The sequence below is a fragment of the Gossypium hirsutum genome, chromosome D13, assembly GCF_007990345.1.
Source record: "Gossypium hirsutum isolate 1008001.06 chromosome D13, Gossypium_hirsutum_v2.1, whole genome shotgun sequence".
In the NCBI taxonomy this organism is placed as follows: domain Eukaryota; kingdom Viridiplantae; phylum Streptophyta; class Magnoliopsida; order Malvales; family Malvaceae; genus Gossypium; species Gossypium hirsutum.
In genome coordinates this window covers 47,463,691-47,477,009 of record NC_053449.1, presented here as the reverse complement: position 1 = coordinate 47,477,009, position 13,319 = coordinate 47,463,691, and the positions used below count along the sequence as shown (strand labels likewise).

At 34.5% G+C, this 13,319-nt stretch overlaps 2 protein-coding genes across 5 annotated transcripts; one reads left to right on the top strand and one right to left on the bottom strand.

The window, feature by feature from the left end:
- Positions 1-1,587: 1,587 nt before the first annotated feature.
- LOC107918642 (26S rRNA (cytosine-C(5))-methyltransferase NOP2B) lies at positions 1,588-6,616 on the bottom strand. Of its 4 annotated transcripts, XM_016848231.1 has the most exons (14): positions 6,454-6,599; positions 6,093-6,372; positions 5,266-5,444; positions 5,111-5,174; positions 4,891-5,024; positions 4,703-4,786; positions 4,534-4,608; positions 4,375-4,446; positions 4,196-4,269; positions 3,370-3,422; positions 2,469-2,578; positions 2,259-2,397; positions 1,862-2,179; positions 1,588-1,775 (listed from the first exon to the last, which is right to left on the bottom strand). In XM_016848231.1, the coding sequence occupies exons 2-12, from the start codon at positions 6,370-6,372 to the stop codon at positions 2,368-2,370; spliced, it is 1,155 nt and encodes a 384-aa protein (XP_016703720.1). In that variant the 5' UTR covers positions 6,454-6,599; the 3' UTR covers positions 1,588-1,775; positions 1,862-2,179; positions 2,259-2,367. The 4 variants fall into 4 exon arrangements, with proteins under 4 accessions (XP_016703720.1, XP_040964916.1, XP_040964917.1 ...); XM_041108982.1 differs by having other exon boundaries at positions 2,259-2,578; positions 6,454-6,616; XM_041108983.1 differs by lacking the exon at positions 3,370-3,422 and having other exon boundaries at positions 2,259-2,578.
- A 1,560-nt stretch (positions 6,617-8,176) lies between these two features.
- On the top strand, positions 8,177-8,986 carry LOC107919168 (protein MAIN-LIKE 2-like). Its single transcript, XM_016848687.1, has 3 exons — positions 8,177-8,230; positions 8,316-8,792; positions 8,849-8,986. Exons 1-3 carry the CDS (start codon positions 8,177-8,179, stop codon positions 8,984-8,986), a joined length of 669 nt encoding a protein of 222 aa, XP_016704176.1.
- The last annotated feature ends 4,333 nt before the right edge of the window (positions 8,987-13,319 follow it).

The following is a 13,319-nucleotide window of genomic DNA, read 5'->3' as shown; positions in this document are numbered from 1 at the left end:
TCATATTTTTACATTTTTTTATTATAGTGATTCAATTTCAAGAAGTATATGTTTGTATTACTTTCATATTATATTTTTATGTAACTAAATTATTATACATCTATTTAAATTTTTATAGGTTCCTTGGTAATTCAACTTACTTAGATTTTGATGCATTCACGAATTTATATTATATTTATATCATTCTATATTTTAATTATTTTTAAGGGAGATTCAGTGGTGGTAAATTGAAATAATTTGTTACTATTTTTGTATATTTTTGTACCATTAATATTTTAACGATTCAATCGTTGAATTTATTGATATAACTATACTTGTCATACATATAAATTTTTAAACTAATCCGATATTTCTATAATATCAATCTAAAATACATTATATGTTAATATTTATTGAACAGTTTGAAAAAAATTTACGCAAAACAAATAGTTAAAATATTTTAATTGATGTCAATTTGACACGCATACTTTATATGAACGGAATAGAAAATATGATGGTTAGATTGCAAGAATACTAATCATATAAAACTATTAAAAAAACATATTTTACACCAATATAAATAAATCATTCTCGTTATTTATGTCATATTTTAACTTGTTGCATGTTTTATATAATTGTTATTTATTAGGTTTAATGCCTACTTACGTAGGGGAATTAATAAAATTTCAATAATTTATTTTATTAAATAATAAAAGTTATTTATAAAATTAATTTTATTAAGTAATAATAGGTTAAAATCAATCAATCTAAGCTTGATTTGGTCGAGTTTATCTGAATTGGGTTAAATTGGACTTGGATAATAAAAAAATCTTTAAGTACTCTCGCTTGAACTTAAATTAAATAAATTGTAAAATATTTGTATTTAAATTTAATTATAAAATCATATGAATATTAACATAAAATAATTCATATTTTTAATATTTTATTATTTTTAAGCAATAATGTGTTTTTTTAGATGAAGTAGGAATAACTTAGGTGACTTTAATTTTTTTTTAAATTAGACTTCAATCTTTTTAAATGCATCATTTAGTTTATCAAATTTCTTTTTTCCTTTAGTTTTAAGTTTCTGACATCATCAACCATTAAAATAGCTTGCTACAGATTGGGTGCCATACAGATCAAATCATTTAAATTTAAATAATTATTTAAATGAAATTTTATTTTAAACATTTTATGTTAAATAATCACATGAAACTCCAATCAACGTGCAAGTCTGTAAATGAATCACTTTACATATATTATTTAAATATGTAATAAAAATACTTTTTCATTTTCATATAAATATATAATATTTTAAATACATAAAAATACAAAATAAAAAATAAAAATTCCCCTTTCTTGTTCTCCGTTCTTTTCTTTCATTAGCCTACTACAGTGCTTAGCATGTAATTTACTTTTATATAGATTACATTGAGATTAATATTATAATGTCATAACAATTCCCAGTGTTAATACAATAAAATAACATCTAATCCTATGTTACTTGCACAACTTCCTCTAAACGCATATCTACTCATTACGGGTATGTCCATTTTTTAATGTAATTGAAACAACTTTTGTGTTTTATCTCCCAACTCATATGAAACATAAAATCAAAACAACATATGTATTGAAGAGAAGTTGAGAAAAATAATGTAATTTAATATATATAATTTTACAGACTATATTCCACTTATGTCTCATAAATTAGCAATTATCACTGCTTTATGTGCCCAAATTCTTACTCTTTCCTTCCTTGCTTCCTTTTTTCCCTCATTGCCTTTCTTTTACCTTCCCTGTAAGAGTTCAAAATGTTTCTAATTTTTAGCTCATGCAATCATACATTAAACAACTTTAACAAGAACTGAAATCTGGAATTTACCTTGCTTCAGATATTTCTTCTTTTGAGGGAAATCTTCTTTTCCTCTTTTTCGATGACAAAGGCGACTCTTACCTTTCCAGTTTCAGTTCTTTTCTTCGTTTTTGATGTTGGAGGTGATTCTACCTTTCCGTTTCTGGATAAAACATTCTTCTTTAAGCTCTCCATTTTCCCTTTATTGCCTTGTTTCTTCAAGTTTTGTTTAAGCTCTTCTGTTTTGTCCTTATCTATAGGGGTATTCTCCGGTCTCTGAGTTTGCACAACGGTTTCTAGATCTTCAGAATTTACGGGATTCTTCTTCGCGTTGCTCATTTTCTTCAACTAAAGAAAGTCAAGAGTAAAAAAAAGAAGTAAGCAATCTGTTTAGGGTTAATGCTGGCATTTTAAATTCAATATATACCTTGGCCACATGATCCTCATGATAACAGAGAGGACAAGTTGATGCAATTTGTTTTTGACCTACAACTAATCCAATACATCTTGAAATGCAGCACTTAAAGAAAAGGGCTTCAACAATTTATGCTTTTGAAGCCTTTCAACTGGAAACATCATATCCGTCAGATTGTCAAGCTTGGTATTATATTCTTATGAAAACCAGAAAGATGCTAACCTCCCTCCCATCATAATTACAAACTATTGTGTTTGTTACACCCATGCGATGCAAATTTGCCGTAAGTGACTTCAGTCTTGCTTCCCTAATTTCATTTGCATAAATTATTCCTGGTCAAAATACCAGCAAAATATCAAAAACTGAATTCGGGAACAACTGTAAAGAAATATAGAACAAAAAGCATACATAACTATCAGAGATAATTACTTATGTTTATTCAATTAATTTGGCATAAAGAGAATAGCTTCTTAGTATATACAGTTTCCCACTAAGAGGAACATGACCCTAGCAGTCCATGGCTCTCTTTGATGTGGTGAACATATCAAGGTATCCAGACCAATCATTCTTCCTTTTTTACTTCGCTTAGTCCCTAATACCTTAACTGACCAGGTAAATTCTCTAAACCAAGGTTAAAAGACCAAACTGGAGGTCTAACCAGTCAGAACCCTGGCTGGTTAGACAGGGAGGCTTATTTCTTTTTTTTTTAAATTTAAACATTAAATGATTAAATAAAAATTAAATATAGTTAAGATTTTAAAACAATAAGCATTTGACTTAATGGTATAGCCTTCAGTATAATTCTAAGTGGTTTTTGGTCCAAATCTCAAAAATATTCTTGTATAACAGGTTGAACAGGTTAAATGCCGGTTCAACCTATCCCTGGTTCCTTGTTCAGCAGTGGCCTGGATAGGCCACTGATCCCAGTTGAACCAGTCCAAATAGCCAGCCAGGTCTGATTTTTTCAACCATGCTCTAAACTTAGACAGGGGAAACTATTGACCAAGCCAACTGGACTAAATATTCAACATGGTCAAGGAAATTCACTAAGGTATAATAAAACAAATGTGACATTAAAGAGACAACATTTAGCAATTTTGAATAAAACATCAACTGTATGTACCACTATTTTTCATGAGCGCAGCAACATAAGTCGTTTTACCACCAGGTGCAGCTCTGTAACAGGCACATTCAGAATCAAACAGGAGAAAATACCAATTGCCATTACTAAAATTTTATTATTAACAGGATGTTTATATCCGAAACACTCAGCTGAAGAATTTATCCTTATCTAATTCTAATGTAAATGTGGAGCACTTGAAATGCAGCACGGCTACCAAGAGGGAAACAAACTTCATGTTATATCAAACAGGAGAAAATACCAATTGCCATTACTAAAATTTTATTATTAACAGGATGTTTATATCCGAAACACTCAGCTGAAGAATTTATCCTTATCTAATTCTAATGTAAATGTGGAGCACTTGAAATGCAGCACGGCTACCAAGAGGGAAACAAACTTCATGTTATATGAATGTTCACCTATTCAGGATTTTACACTACATAGAGTGTGTAAATGCATTTCTCAGATAATACATGTAGACTTATAGTTAGATTTCATGATCCACACACCCATAACAATTATGAACCACCAAAACATAATTAATTAGATTAGTGTCAGCCCCCCAGCCACAAACTTGAGCTTTACTAATTTGTATTTTTCAGCTTAATCAAATGGATAAAGAAAAAGTGACTGCTAGCACAAAGTTGCAATGTAGACGCTGCAAAATATAACTATGAACCCCAATATTCAATTTCTAGAATATGGTTCACATGGAGATTTTCTTCAATCATAAATATCGGTAGTAAAATAAATAAAGAAACAAACAAACAAACAAACAAAAAAGCAATGCATAGATAAGGATAGCTAACAGAATGGAGCAACTTACGCCATATCAACTACCCGTTCCTTCTCCCGAGGAGCAAGAGCCATAACAGGCAAAAAGGAGCTTGCACCTTGTATCTGTTAATTGAAAAAAAAATAAAGATAACTGAAAGTGCCAAAAAATTTATATTTACTAAATAATTATATCATTACATAAAAAAAGTACAATGAAAGGGCACATACATAGTAAAAGCCAGCCAAATACTCCGGAGTGGCACCAATGGGCACATGCGAATTATACACCACCAATCCAACCTACAAATATAAAATCAACATGCCTCTTGTACTCCATTGGAAATTAGAGGATTCAAAAATGAAAATCATAAACATGAAAGATCTTACTTTTGACCACTTGCTTAATTGATCCAGTTCTACTCCTCTTTTGGAAAGAACGTCGGCCAGATCCCTTCTGTGAGTCTGCATATATAAGGACATTATGCCAATAGTTTGAGCAGAGATGCATAACAAGTCAAACACTAAAAGGCAGCAAACATAGAATGTATATTCGCACCCTTAAAGTGTTCGTCCGGATACATGTAGGTCGAGGCTTTTCAAAAGCTTCAATAAGTTCCATGAGTTCAACAACCGGAAACATCTATAAAAGAGATGACAGGAGTTAATATAATAATTGATCAGAAAAAATTGCTCCAAAAAGAAAAGAAAAAAATGCAAACTACAGAACATGGAACAAGATATTACATCAACCAAAACCCTGATCAGGAATTCATTGTAGCCATAGTAAGAACCCAAATCAATTTTAAGTTGGTCAATATAATCCTTCCTTGTCGTTCCTTCTTGCCTCATATGCTTAAAATTTGAGAGCACTCGAACAACTAAAAATAAATGAATAAAATCTTAGCTAATCAGATCATAAATGGCTAACCGTTAAAAGAATACGGTTAGCAGAAAAGTCACTCACTCTCTTTCATTCTCATCTGAAGATTTGCAAGATCAGGCGGACGTTGTTGCTCTGCTTCAAGTTCCTGAGTGATACCACAAATGGGAGGACATATGAGTAACTTAATAGAATTGAAGTGATACTAACAGCAAAGACAATCCAAGTCAAAGGGCAACCTCTTTTGTTGGCAGTCTGAACTCATCAGACTCTTCTTTAATGTTCAGCTCCATCTCAGCTTGTGCATCTTCTTCTTCCCTCGCAAGTTGTTCATCGATAGCCCTGGACTTCTCCTCTATATCTGTTTCATCTGAATGGGAATCGGAACCTGAACCTGAAGTGGAACTTGAACCACTGTCTGCAAAAACATGATAGAACAATAACCATTATTAATTAGTTAGCATGAAACATGGCGAAATTTATGGAACCTGAAAATACTTTGCAATGCCACTGCATGGAAAGCTATATTGCTAGGCTTTGGAGACTTGATGAGTTACGATTTCACCAAACTTGTACTAGGAGCATTTATTTGGTACACACATACAAATGTTCACTTCCATGACATGGGAACTTGAACAACATGATAGATGCAAACTAGAATTTCAAGTTTGCCATCCACAAACTCATTAAAGGCCATGAACAATAAGTACTTCACATGAATCATGTCCAAAACAAATTTGTGCCTCCTTGAAGCTCAAAACACACAAACTCCAACTCTTCATTTCTCTAAAATATCTTTCTTTCGCACAAACTGTGATGCTATATATGAAAAAAGCATCGGATACATATCCATCTCCAAAACTCACCCCAAATCCATGTAATGCATATATGTGATGAATATATGACAAAATTTAGAAAGAACAAAACTGAGTATAGCAGCATTGGATGCGTAACCATAGAACACTCACCCAGAGTCCGAGTTACATAAAAATATAATTACAAGGCATTATATTCAATCCAAGTAAAGCATATACATAATTTACAAGGAATTGACCAAAATGGGTACCTTCATTATCATCACTTCCTTGAAGGAAATCATCAGCCCAGGGAGCATCATCCTCATCTGAAATTTCAGAGACATCATCATCATCAAAACCAGACATTTGTTCATCTCCATCCAATAAGTCTCCAGCTTCTTCTTCTTCTTCGCTGTGGCCATCAGAGACATCATCCAAAACCTCATCTTTTTTGGTGGGTCGCTTTTTATCAATGAAAAGATCATTCCTTTGCTTCTTTTTTGGAGGTTGGTTCTTTGATTTCGCTCCTTGGCTCTTATTAGACGCCATCTGAAGCAGCAAAAACACATAACCAAGTTTGAGTTGTTCTATTACACCTGAGTCATACCTAAAGCAACATTGAAGTTTTACCTTAAAATTAGGGTTTTGGCAGCTTCTATCTTCTGGGAGCTGTTAGGGTTTAAGGTATGTATAATATCATATATTTGTAATAACGGTACTATGAGTAGACGACATACAATACAATACAAGAAAGACTGGAGGAGGAAGACCTTTTTTGGGCCAAATTTAGGTCAGACTGTTTTAGGGTTTGGGTTCGGATTTTATTAGTTTGGGCTTAAGAGAAACTTCCGGAAGAAATTTTTCGCTAATTTACATAAATAATATAAAAATTAAATTCTGAAATGGGTTGTAGGTGGGACTAATTACTAAAGTAGTATGATATTTAGGTGGTGCTTTTCTCATAGGCACCAGCACCTTTTTTTATAATAATTTTTTTATAAAAATATATTATTTTTTAAAAAATATATATATACTGGGTCAAAATATGGGTTGGAAATACCCGTGACGTGTGTGACGCCACCTGGACTAGTGGCACCAGTTGTGCTTGTCAGATAGGCGGCATTGGTGCTGACTAGTCCCATCCGACCCCCTGCACCTCTGTGTCGAACGCCCACGCCCTAGCCTTCCTTCCCCCTGCCTGCTGTGCACATTGTTAAGCAGTGTTGAATCCCTTCAAAAGGGAAATAAATTTTGAAATGGGGGACCATGCTCCATAAGATGAAGGCACCGGGGAAGAAAAGAGCGAAAGAAAGGAGAGAAAGGAGAAGAAAAAAAAGAAGAAGAAAGAAAGAAAAAATGTATGTATTATTTTAGTAAATAATTTGTTTTTAATTTAAAGAGTTTGATTAATATGTTGCGAAATTTTTTTGTTATTAATTATTATCTATAAATTGTTTATGCTTAGTGTTTATGGTTTTGGTTTAATAATTTTTACGAATGTAATTTTTTTGTTTTTTTATAATTAGTTTAAAATTATTTTGGTAGTAATTTAGGATTATGTTCTAAATTGTTGTGTTTAGTTTAGTATTTTGTGATTTTTTATTAATGTAAATTTATTTTGTTAATTATTTTGTTAGTAATTTATGATTAGGTTATAAATTGTTAATGTTTCGTGTTTTGTGTTTTGTGATTTTTTAGTAATGTAAATTTTTAAAAAATAATTTTATAGTTATTTTGTTAGTAATTTATGATTAGGTTATAAATTATTAGTGTTTTGTGATTTATCAGTAATGTAATTTTTTTAAAATGTTATAGTTATTTTGTTAATAATTTATGATTATTTTATAAATTGTTAGTGTTTAGTTTAGGGTTTTGTAATTTTTTAATAATGTAATTTTTTAAAAAATAATTTTATAGTTATTTTGTTAGTAATTTATGATTAGGTTACATAAATTGTTAGTGTTTAGTTTAGTGTTTTGTGATTTTTCATTAATGTAAATTTTTTATAATGTAATTTTATTTGATTTTTATTTATTGGAAAATTTTTATTGATTTATTGAAATGTTGTTTAAATTTGTTGTTATATAATTTGATAGGTTGTTTGAAAGAAACTAAACAGGTATGTTTCTATTTTTATTTTTTTTATTAGTATGTTTTTTTATGTTTAGATAGTTTATGTTTATTTTAATTATATTATTATTCTAAACTAACATAAAAAAATTTATTGTAGGTAAATTATGGTAAATTATGAGATATTTATTGTGTTTTTCTGTTTCTAAAATTCCAAATCATTTACTGTGTTTTTGGCAACAAATTAAATAAATTCATTTTTTTAATTGTAGATTTGCAACAAATGGGTTCTTTGATTAATAATGATAATCACATATCAAGTATTATTAATGATATGGTAATGAAATTGTTATTTGATACTCACGTCATTTGCGGAATTAAATTAGATTGTATTAACTATTTTGCTAATTTAATAATGTCAGGACCCGTACCGCGCATTGAGAGGTCGTGTTAATAGTGCAGGGTTTCTGCCAGATGAATGCCTAATGCCATACTCGGAGTTGGTCGGATTCGGATCAGCAGCATTGATCCGGACCTTTGATCTACGGTACAACTTAATTTCTGCTTTAGTCAAGCGATGGCATCCGAAGACCCACACATTTCATTTGTTGTGCGGGACCATCACTCTACAAGATGTTGCACTGCAGCTCGGGCTCCCCATCGACGGGAATGCAGTCACGGGCGTAAGTTCAATCTCTAGGTCGGCCGCCCTTTGCTATGACTTACTTGGACGCTCGCCCAATGAGGGAAAATTTACGGGTTTGAAGTTTTCATGGCTAAAGGCCAATTTTGAACATTTACCGAGTACTGCCAATGAATGGGAGGTGATGCACGTAGTTCGAGCTTACATTATGCACCTTATAGGGGGTGTACTCATGCTGGATGCAAACGGAAACAAGGTCCACTTGATGTACTTACCTCTATTATCTAATTTGCATAACATCTGTTCGTACAGTTGAGGGTCCGCAGTGTTAGCCATGTTGTATCGCGAACTTTGTCGAACGACAGATTCTTCTACGATGGACATAGGCAGATGCCTTATATTACTACAATCGTAAGCGTTTTACTAGATGCCATTCTTAACATCCATTAGTCACCAATCATATATATTTCCACTCGTTAATAGGTGATGAATTTTTACTCGTTATAATAATTAGTTGACTTTTTTCGGATTATATTATTCTAACAATTTGTTTTCGTCGATGGAGTACTAATCTGGGTATCAAAAGGTCATACATGGTTCCGATATACCGTCTGATAATCGAAAGTCATGCTGGAGAAGGGGTAAGTTTTCCAATATCAACTTAATTTTATTATTTTCTGATATAGCATCCGATATAACTATGTTATTAACTGTGCAATTCATTTGGATGTTGTATTCTGTTCCATAAATTATGGCAGTTATTCCCTCATCTGCCCACATCCACTCAAACCTATGGTGCATTAGCGTACCCGTTATTAATTTTCAAACAATAGAGTGGTATCATGGTGATCGAATACTCTGGCAATTTGATTGCATACAGTATATCCCGACTCTACCAGTATGATTGAGAGAGATCCATGGGATTAACAAGAGAGGGAAGCATGGAAATGATTGGGTGGAAGCGCATGAAGAATATATTGAAATGTGGAACAACCAGTTGGGTAGGTACCTTAGATGGATCGTGCTTTGGATATGCAACCCTCGTTAGAGTACATACAGTGGTACTTTGAGATAAGGAATCCATTTTTGTTTGGTGGGTGGTCGATGGTAGTCCCCCCGTACATGACACGACTTGGGCAATCCCTTCCAAATCCACATCATGCATCCGAGCCAAAGGTAGAGCCAGAACCAGAACCGGAGCTATACTTTTGGGATAGTTTTTATCATTCAAATTTGAGGGGCAATAACTATTTCCTAGGCTCATCAGGCCACGGATATCATTCAGAGTTTGATATCTTCAGCCCACTACCACCTCAATACTCCAATTATCCCAGCTCGTATCCACCTCAGTACTCCACTCCTCTTGGCCCATATCCACCGCCATACTCTACTCCTTCCGACTCAAGTTCATCGATGGTGTTTGAGACATATGATTTTTCATCTATGTTTCGTACACCCCCACATGCAGATAAAGAGAACGTTGATCGCTGCAATCACCCACAACGTGAACGTCGAGCTTCACAAAAATATACCCCTAGGACCACACCATCAAACCATCAATTTTAGGCAGTTTTGTAATTTAAATAACTTTGTATTTATGTAATGACTTTTTTTGCCATTTTAGTTATTAATTTTAGGGATTTTTGTAATTTAAATAGTCAAATTTGTATTTATGTAATGACTTTTTTGCCATTTTAGTTATTAATTTTAGGGGTTTTTGTAATTTAAATAATAAACTTTGTATTATTTACGTAAAAAAGTGTTATTTAATTCAACAAAAATATAAACGCAACAAACTTTAGACTAACTTTGTAATTTAAATTAGATTAATTGCAAAAAAATTTAGAAAAATTTTAGATTCAATCCTCTCTACATGTAGTGAATGTAATTAATAGGGCTTGAACAACATCTCAATTCCTACCCGATTGCAACGATTGTCCAATATGGTAGTTTTGGAGCAGGCATTTACTCCGATTACGACCGGTTAATCTGCATACGCCACACAGCTTCCCATTGGATTTCTCCCTAATGTCCATTTCATTATGGATTCTAGATGATTGCGAATGACCTTTCAGATTCTTACGCAACCTTTTGTCTAGGACAAGCTCGAAAGTCGTCGGAGGCACCTCCCATGTAGATAGGTCAGGTAGCACGGGGAACTCATTCTCCCATACACGCAACGTGCGTTTGAGGGTGTACACTTCATCAATAAATTGTTCACTATTGAGCAAGACTTTAGCACAAGCTGCCACGACATGTTCACAGGAATAATGAAGTGTCTGGAACCTCCTACAATCGCACCGTCTGTTTTAGAGATCAACTCCATAGGACCTAGGTGGTATACCGGGTCAATAACCAATGGTATCTGTAACTCAAAATGTTTCATTACGTCGTGAATATACTTCTACATTCGTCGACCTCGCCATCCGCTGATTTGCAACCATTGCATTCCTGACATGTTTGACAAACACGTGTCCCGCCTCCATCTGGTTGACTTGGTACTGCCCCATTCTTAGCATCAAGGTAGCCAACCTGTAGATAGGTCAAGCTCGAAAGTCGTCGGAGGTACCTCCCATGTAGATAGGTCAGGTAGCACGGGGAACTCGTTCTCCCATACACGCAACGTGCGTTTGAGGGTGTACACTTCATCAATAAATTGTTCACTATTGAGCAAGACTTTACCACAAGTTGCCACGACATGTTCACAGGAATAATGAAGTGTCTGGAACCTCCTACAATCGCACCGTCTGTTTTAGAGATCAACTCTATAGGACCTAGGTGGTATATCGGGTCGATAACCAATGGTATCTGTAACTTAAAATGCTTCATTACTTCGTGAATATACTTCTACATTCATCGACCTCGCCATCCGCTGATTTGCAACCATAGCATTCCTGACATGTTTGACAAACACGTGTCCCGCCTCCATCTGGTTGACTTGGTACTGCCCCATTCTTCGCATCAAGGTAGCCAACCTGTAGAATGTGGCCGAGAAGACAGATGAAATCGGAAGATATTGTGTTTTCATCAACACGGAGTTAACCCCTTCCACCAAATTAGTGGTCATATAACCATAGCGAAAGCCTTTGCCGAAACTTTGAGCCCATTACCATGGCTCCATGGTACCCAACCATTGTCAAAAAAATGTGTTCGTATGACTCTCCATGTCACTCTCAAGTCGAGTAATCTTTTGCCAAAAATGTGTGGCTCTAGCTCGTACATGTGTATGTATTAAGAAAATATGTCACAGTCTCGCCCTAAAACATTAGATTATATATTGAAAAGATAAGGTTATTCTTTACCCATTCTCACAACTTGTCTCTGCCAGTCTGCATTCTTATAATCTCGATAGAAGTTAGTCGCGATGTGTCGAATGCAGTAAACGGATCTCCATGGCACATCGGAATGCCTAATGGCCGTGATTAATCATTTTCCTCTATCAGAGATGATGCAAATATTATCATTACTAATAACATACCTCCGCAGGTTCGTAAGGAAGAATTCGCACGACTCTATGTTCTCTTTATCTACGATGGCAAACGCTATCGGGAGCACATTCTTGTTCTCGTTTTGAGCAACCGCAAGAAGTAGGATATGTGTATATTTACCGTATAGCCATGTCCCATCTACTTGCACAAACACCTGCAGTGGGGAAATATACGTACGCATGGATCAAATGTCCAGAACAGCCGTTGAAATTTTTTTTTCCCAATTGTAGTTGGTCATTCAGGACATAATAAGGTCGTGTTTGCAACTCAATGACAGTTTCTAGCACGTACTCCCACATAATGACTATCCATGCATGTAACTTATTGTACGACGCATCGAAATCTCCGTACAATTACTCCATTGCCATTTAGCTATCCATGTCTTCTGGTATGATACTTGATACTGGAATCGTGCCTGCATTTCGGCACTCAGTACCGAAACTTTAATGGTCGACATGTCTTTCACCATTGGCATGATGCACGTACAGATAGTTTTGAAATCAAATTTTCAATGATCTTTTGTCATACGTGTTGAAGTGTATGTGTAAGGCCCAACAAATTTTCGTATCTCCCACATATGCGACTTCTAAATAAATGCAGCTCGTACCTGTCAATTGCAACCTTTCGCTGACTTCTAACACTTCTCAATATATAATGTTAGTTTAGACACGGTGACTTTGCAGTCCACTAATATATTCATGCTATACCGCTTAATGGCAAATACGTATTCCTCCTTACTTTTGAATCTCTGGCCCACAAACAACTCCTCAGGATCAGAATCTACGGCCAACCGATGAGCAAGTAGTATTTCAGGGTACTCAAGAAACTTAGCTGTGTGCGCTGCATCGGGGTCTATCCACGACATGTGTGCCTTAGGATTACTATGTATCACAATACGACGAATCTGGTTCTCAACTGAAGACGCGTTAACGTTTTCATCGTCATTCACGCCTTCGTCATCAATATCATTCGGGACCTCGTCCACATCGGGATTACTATCACTATCGGCCTCATGATTAGAAGGATCAGTACTATTGTATAAATCATCACCAACCATATTAGTCTCGGGTGCAGCATTAAGATCAATGTTGATCCCGCATATAGTCGATTGACTACCAACGTACAATGTCAGAACCACCATACACAACTCTTGAGCTCCATCTTCTTCACCTAATGTAGTGGGATCTTCAGTTGGCTCAACACTAGCTAACTCAGTAAATAACTGAATCGATGCATTTTGGTTGCTTTGATTCCCACAATAAAGAGCGACCATTGTCTCCACATCTTCATCGTCT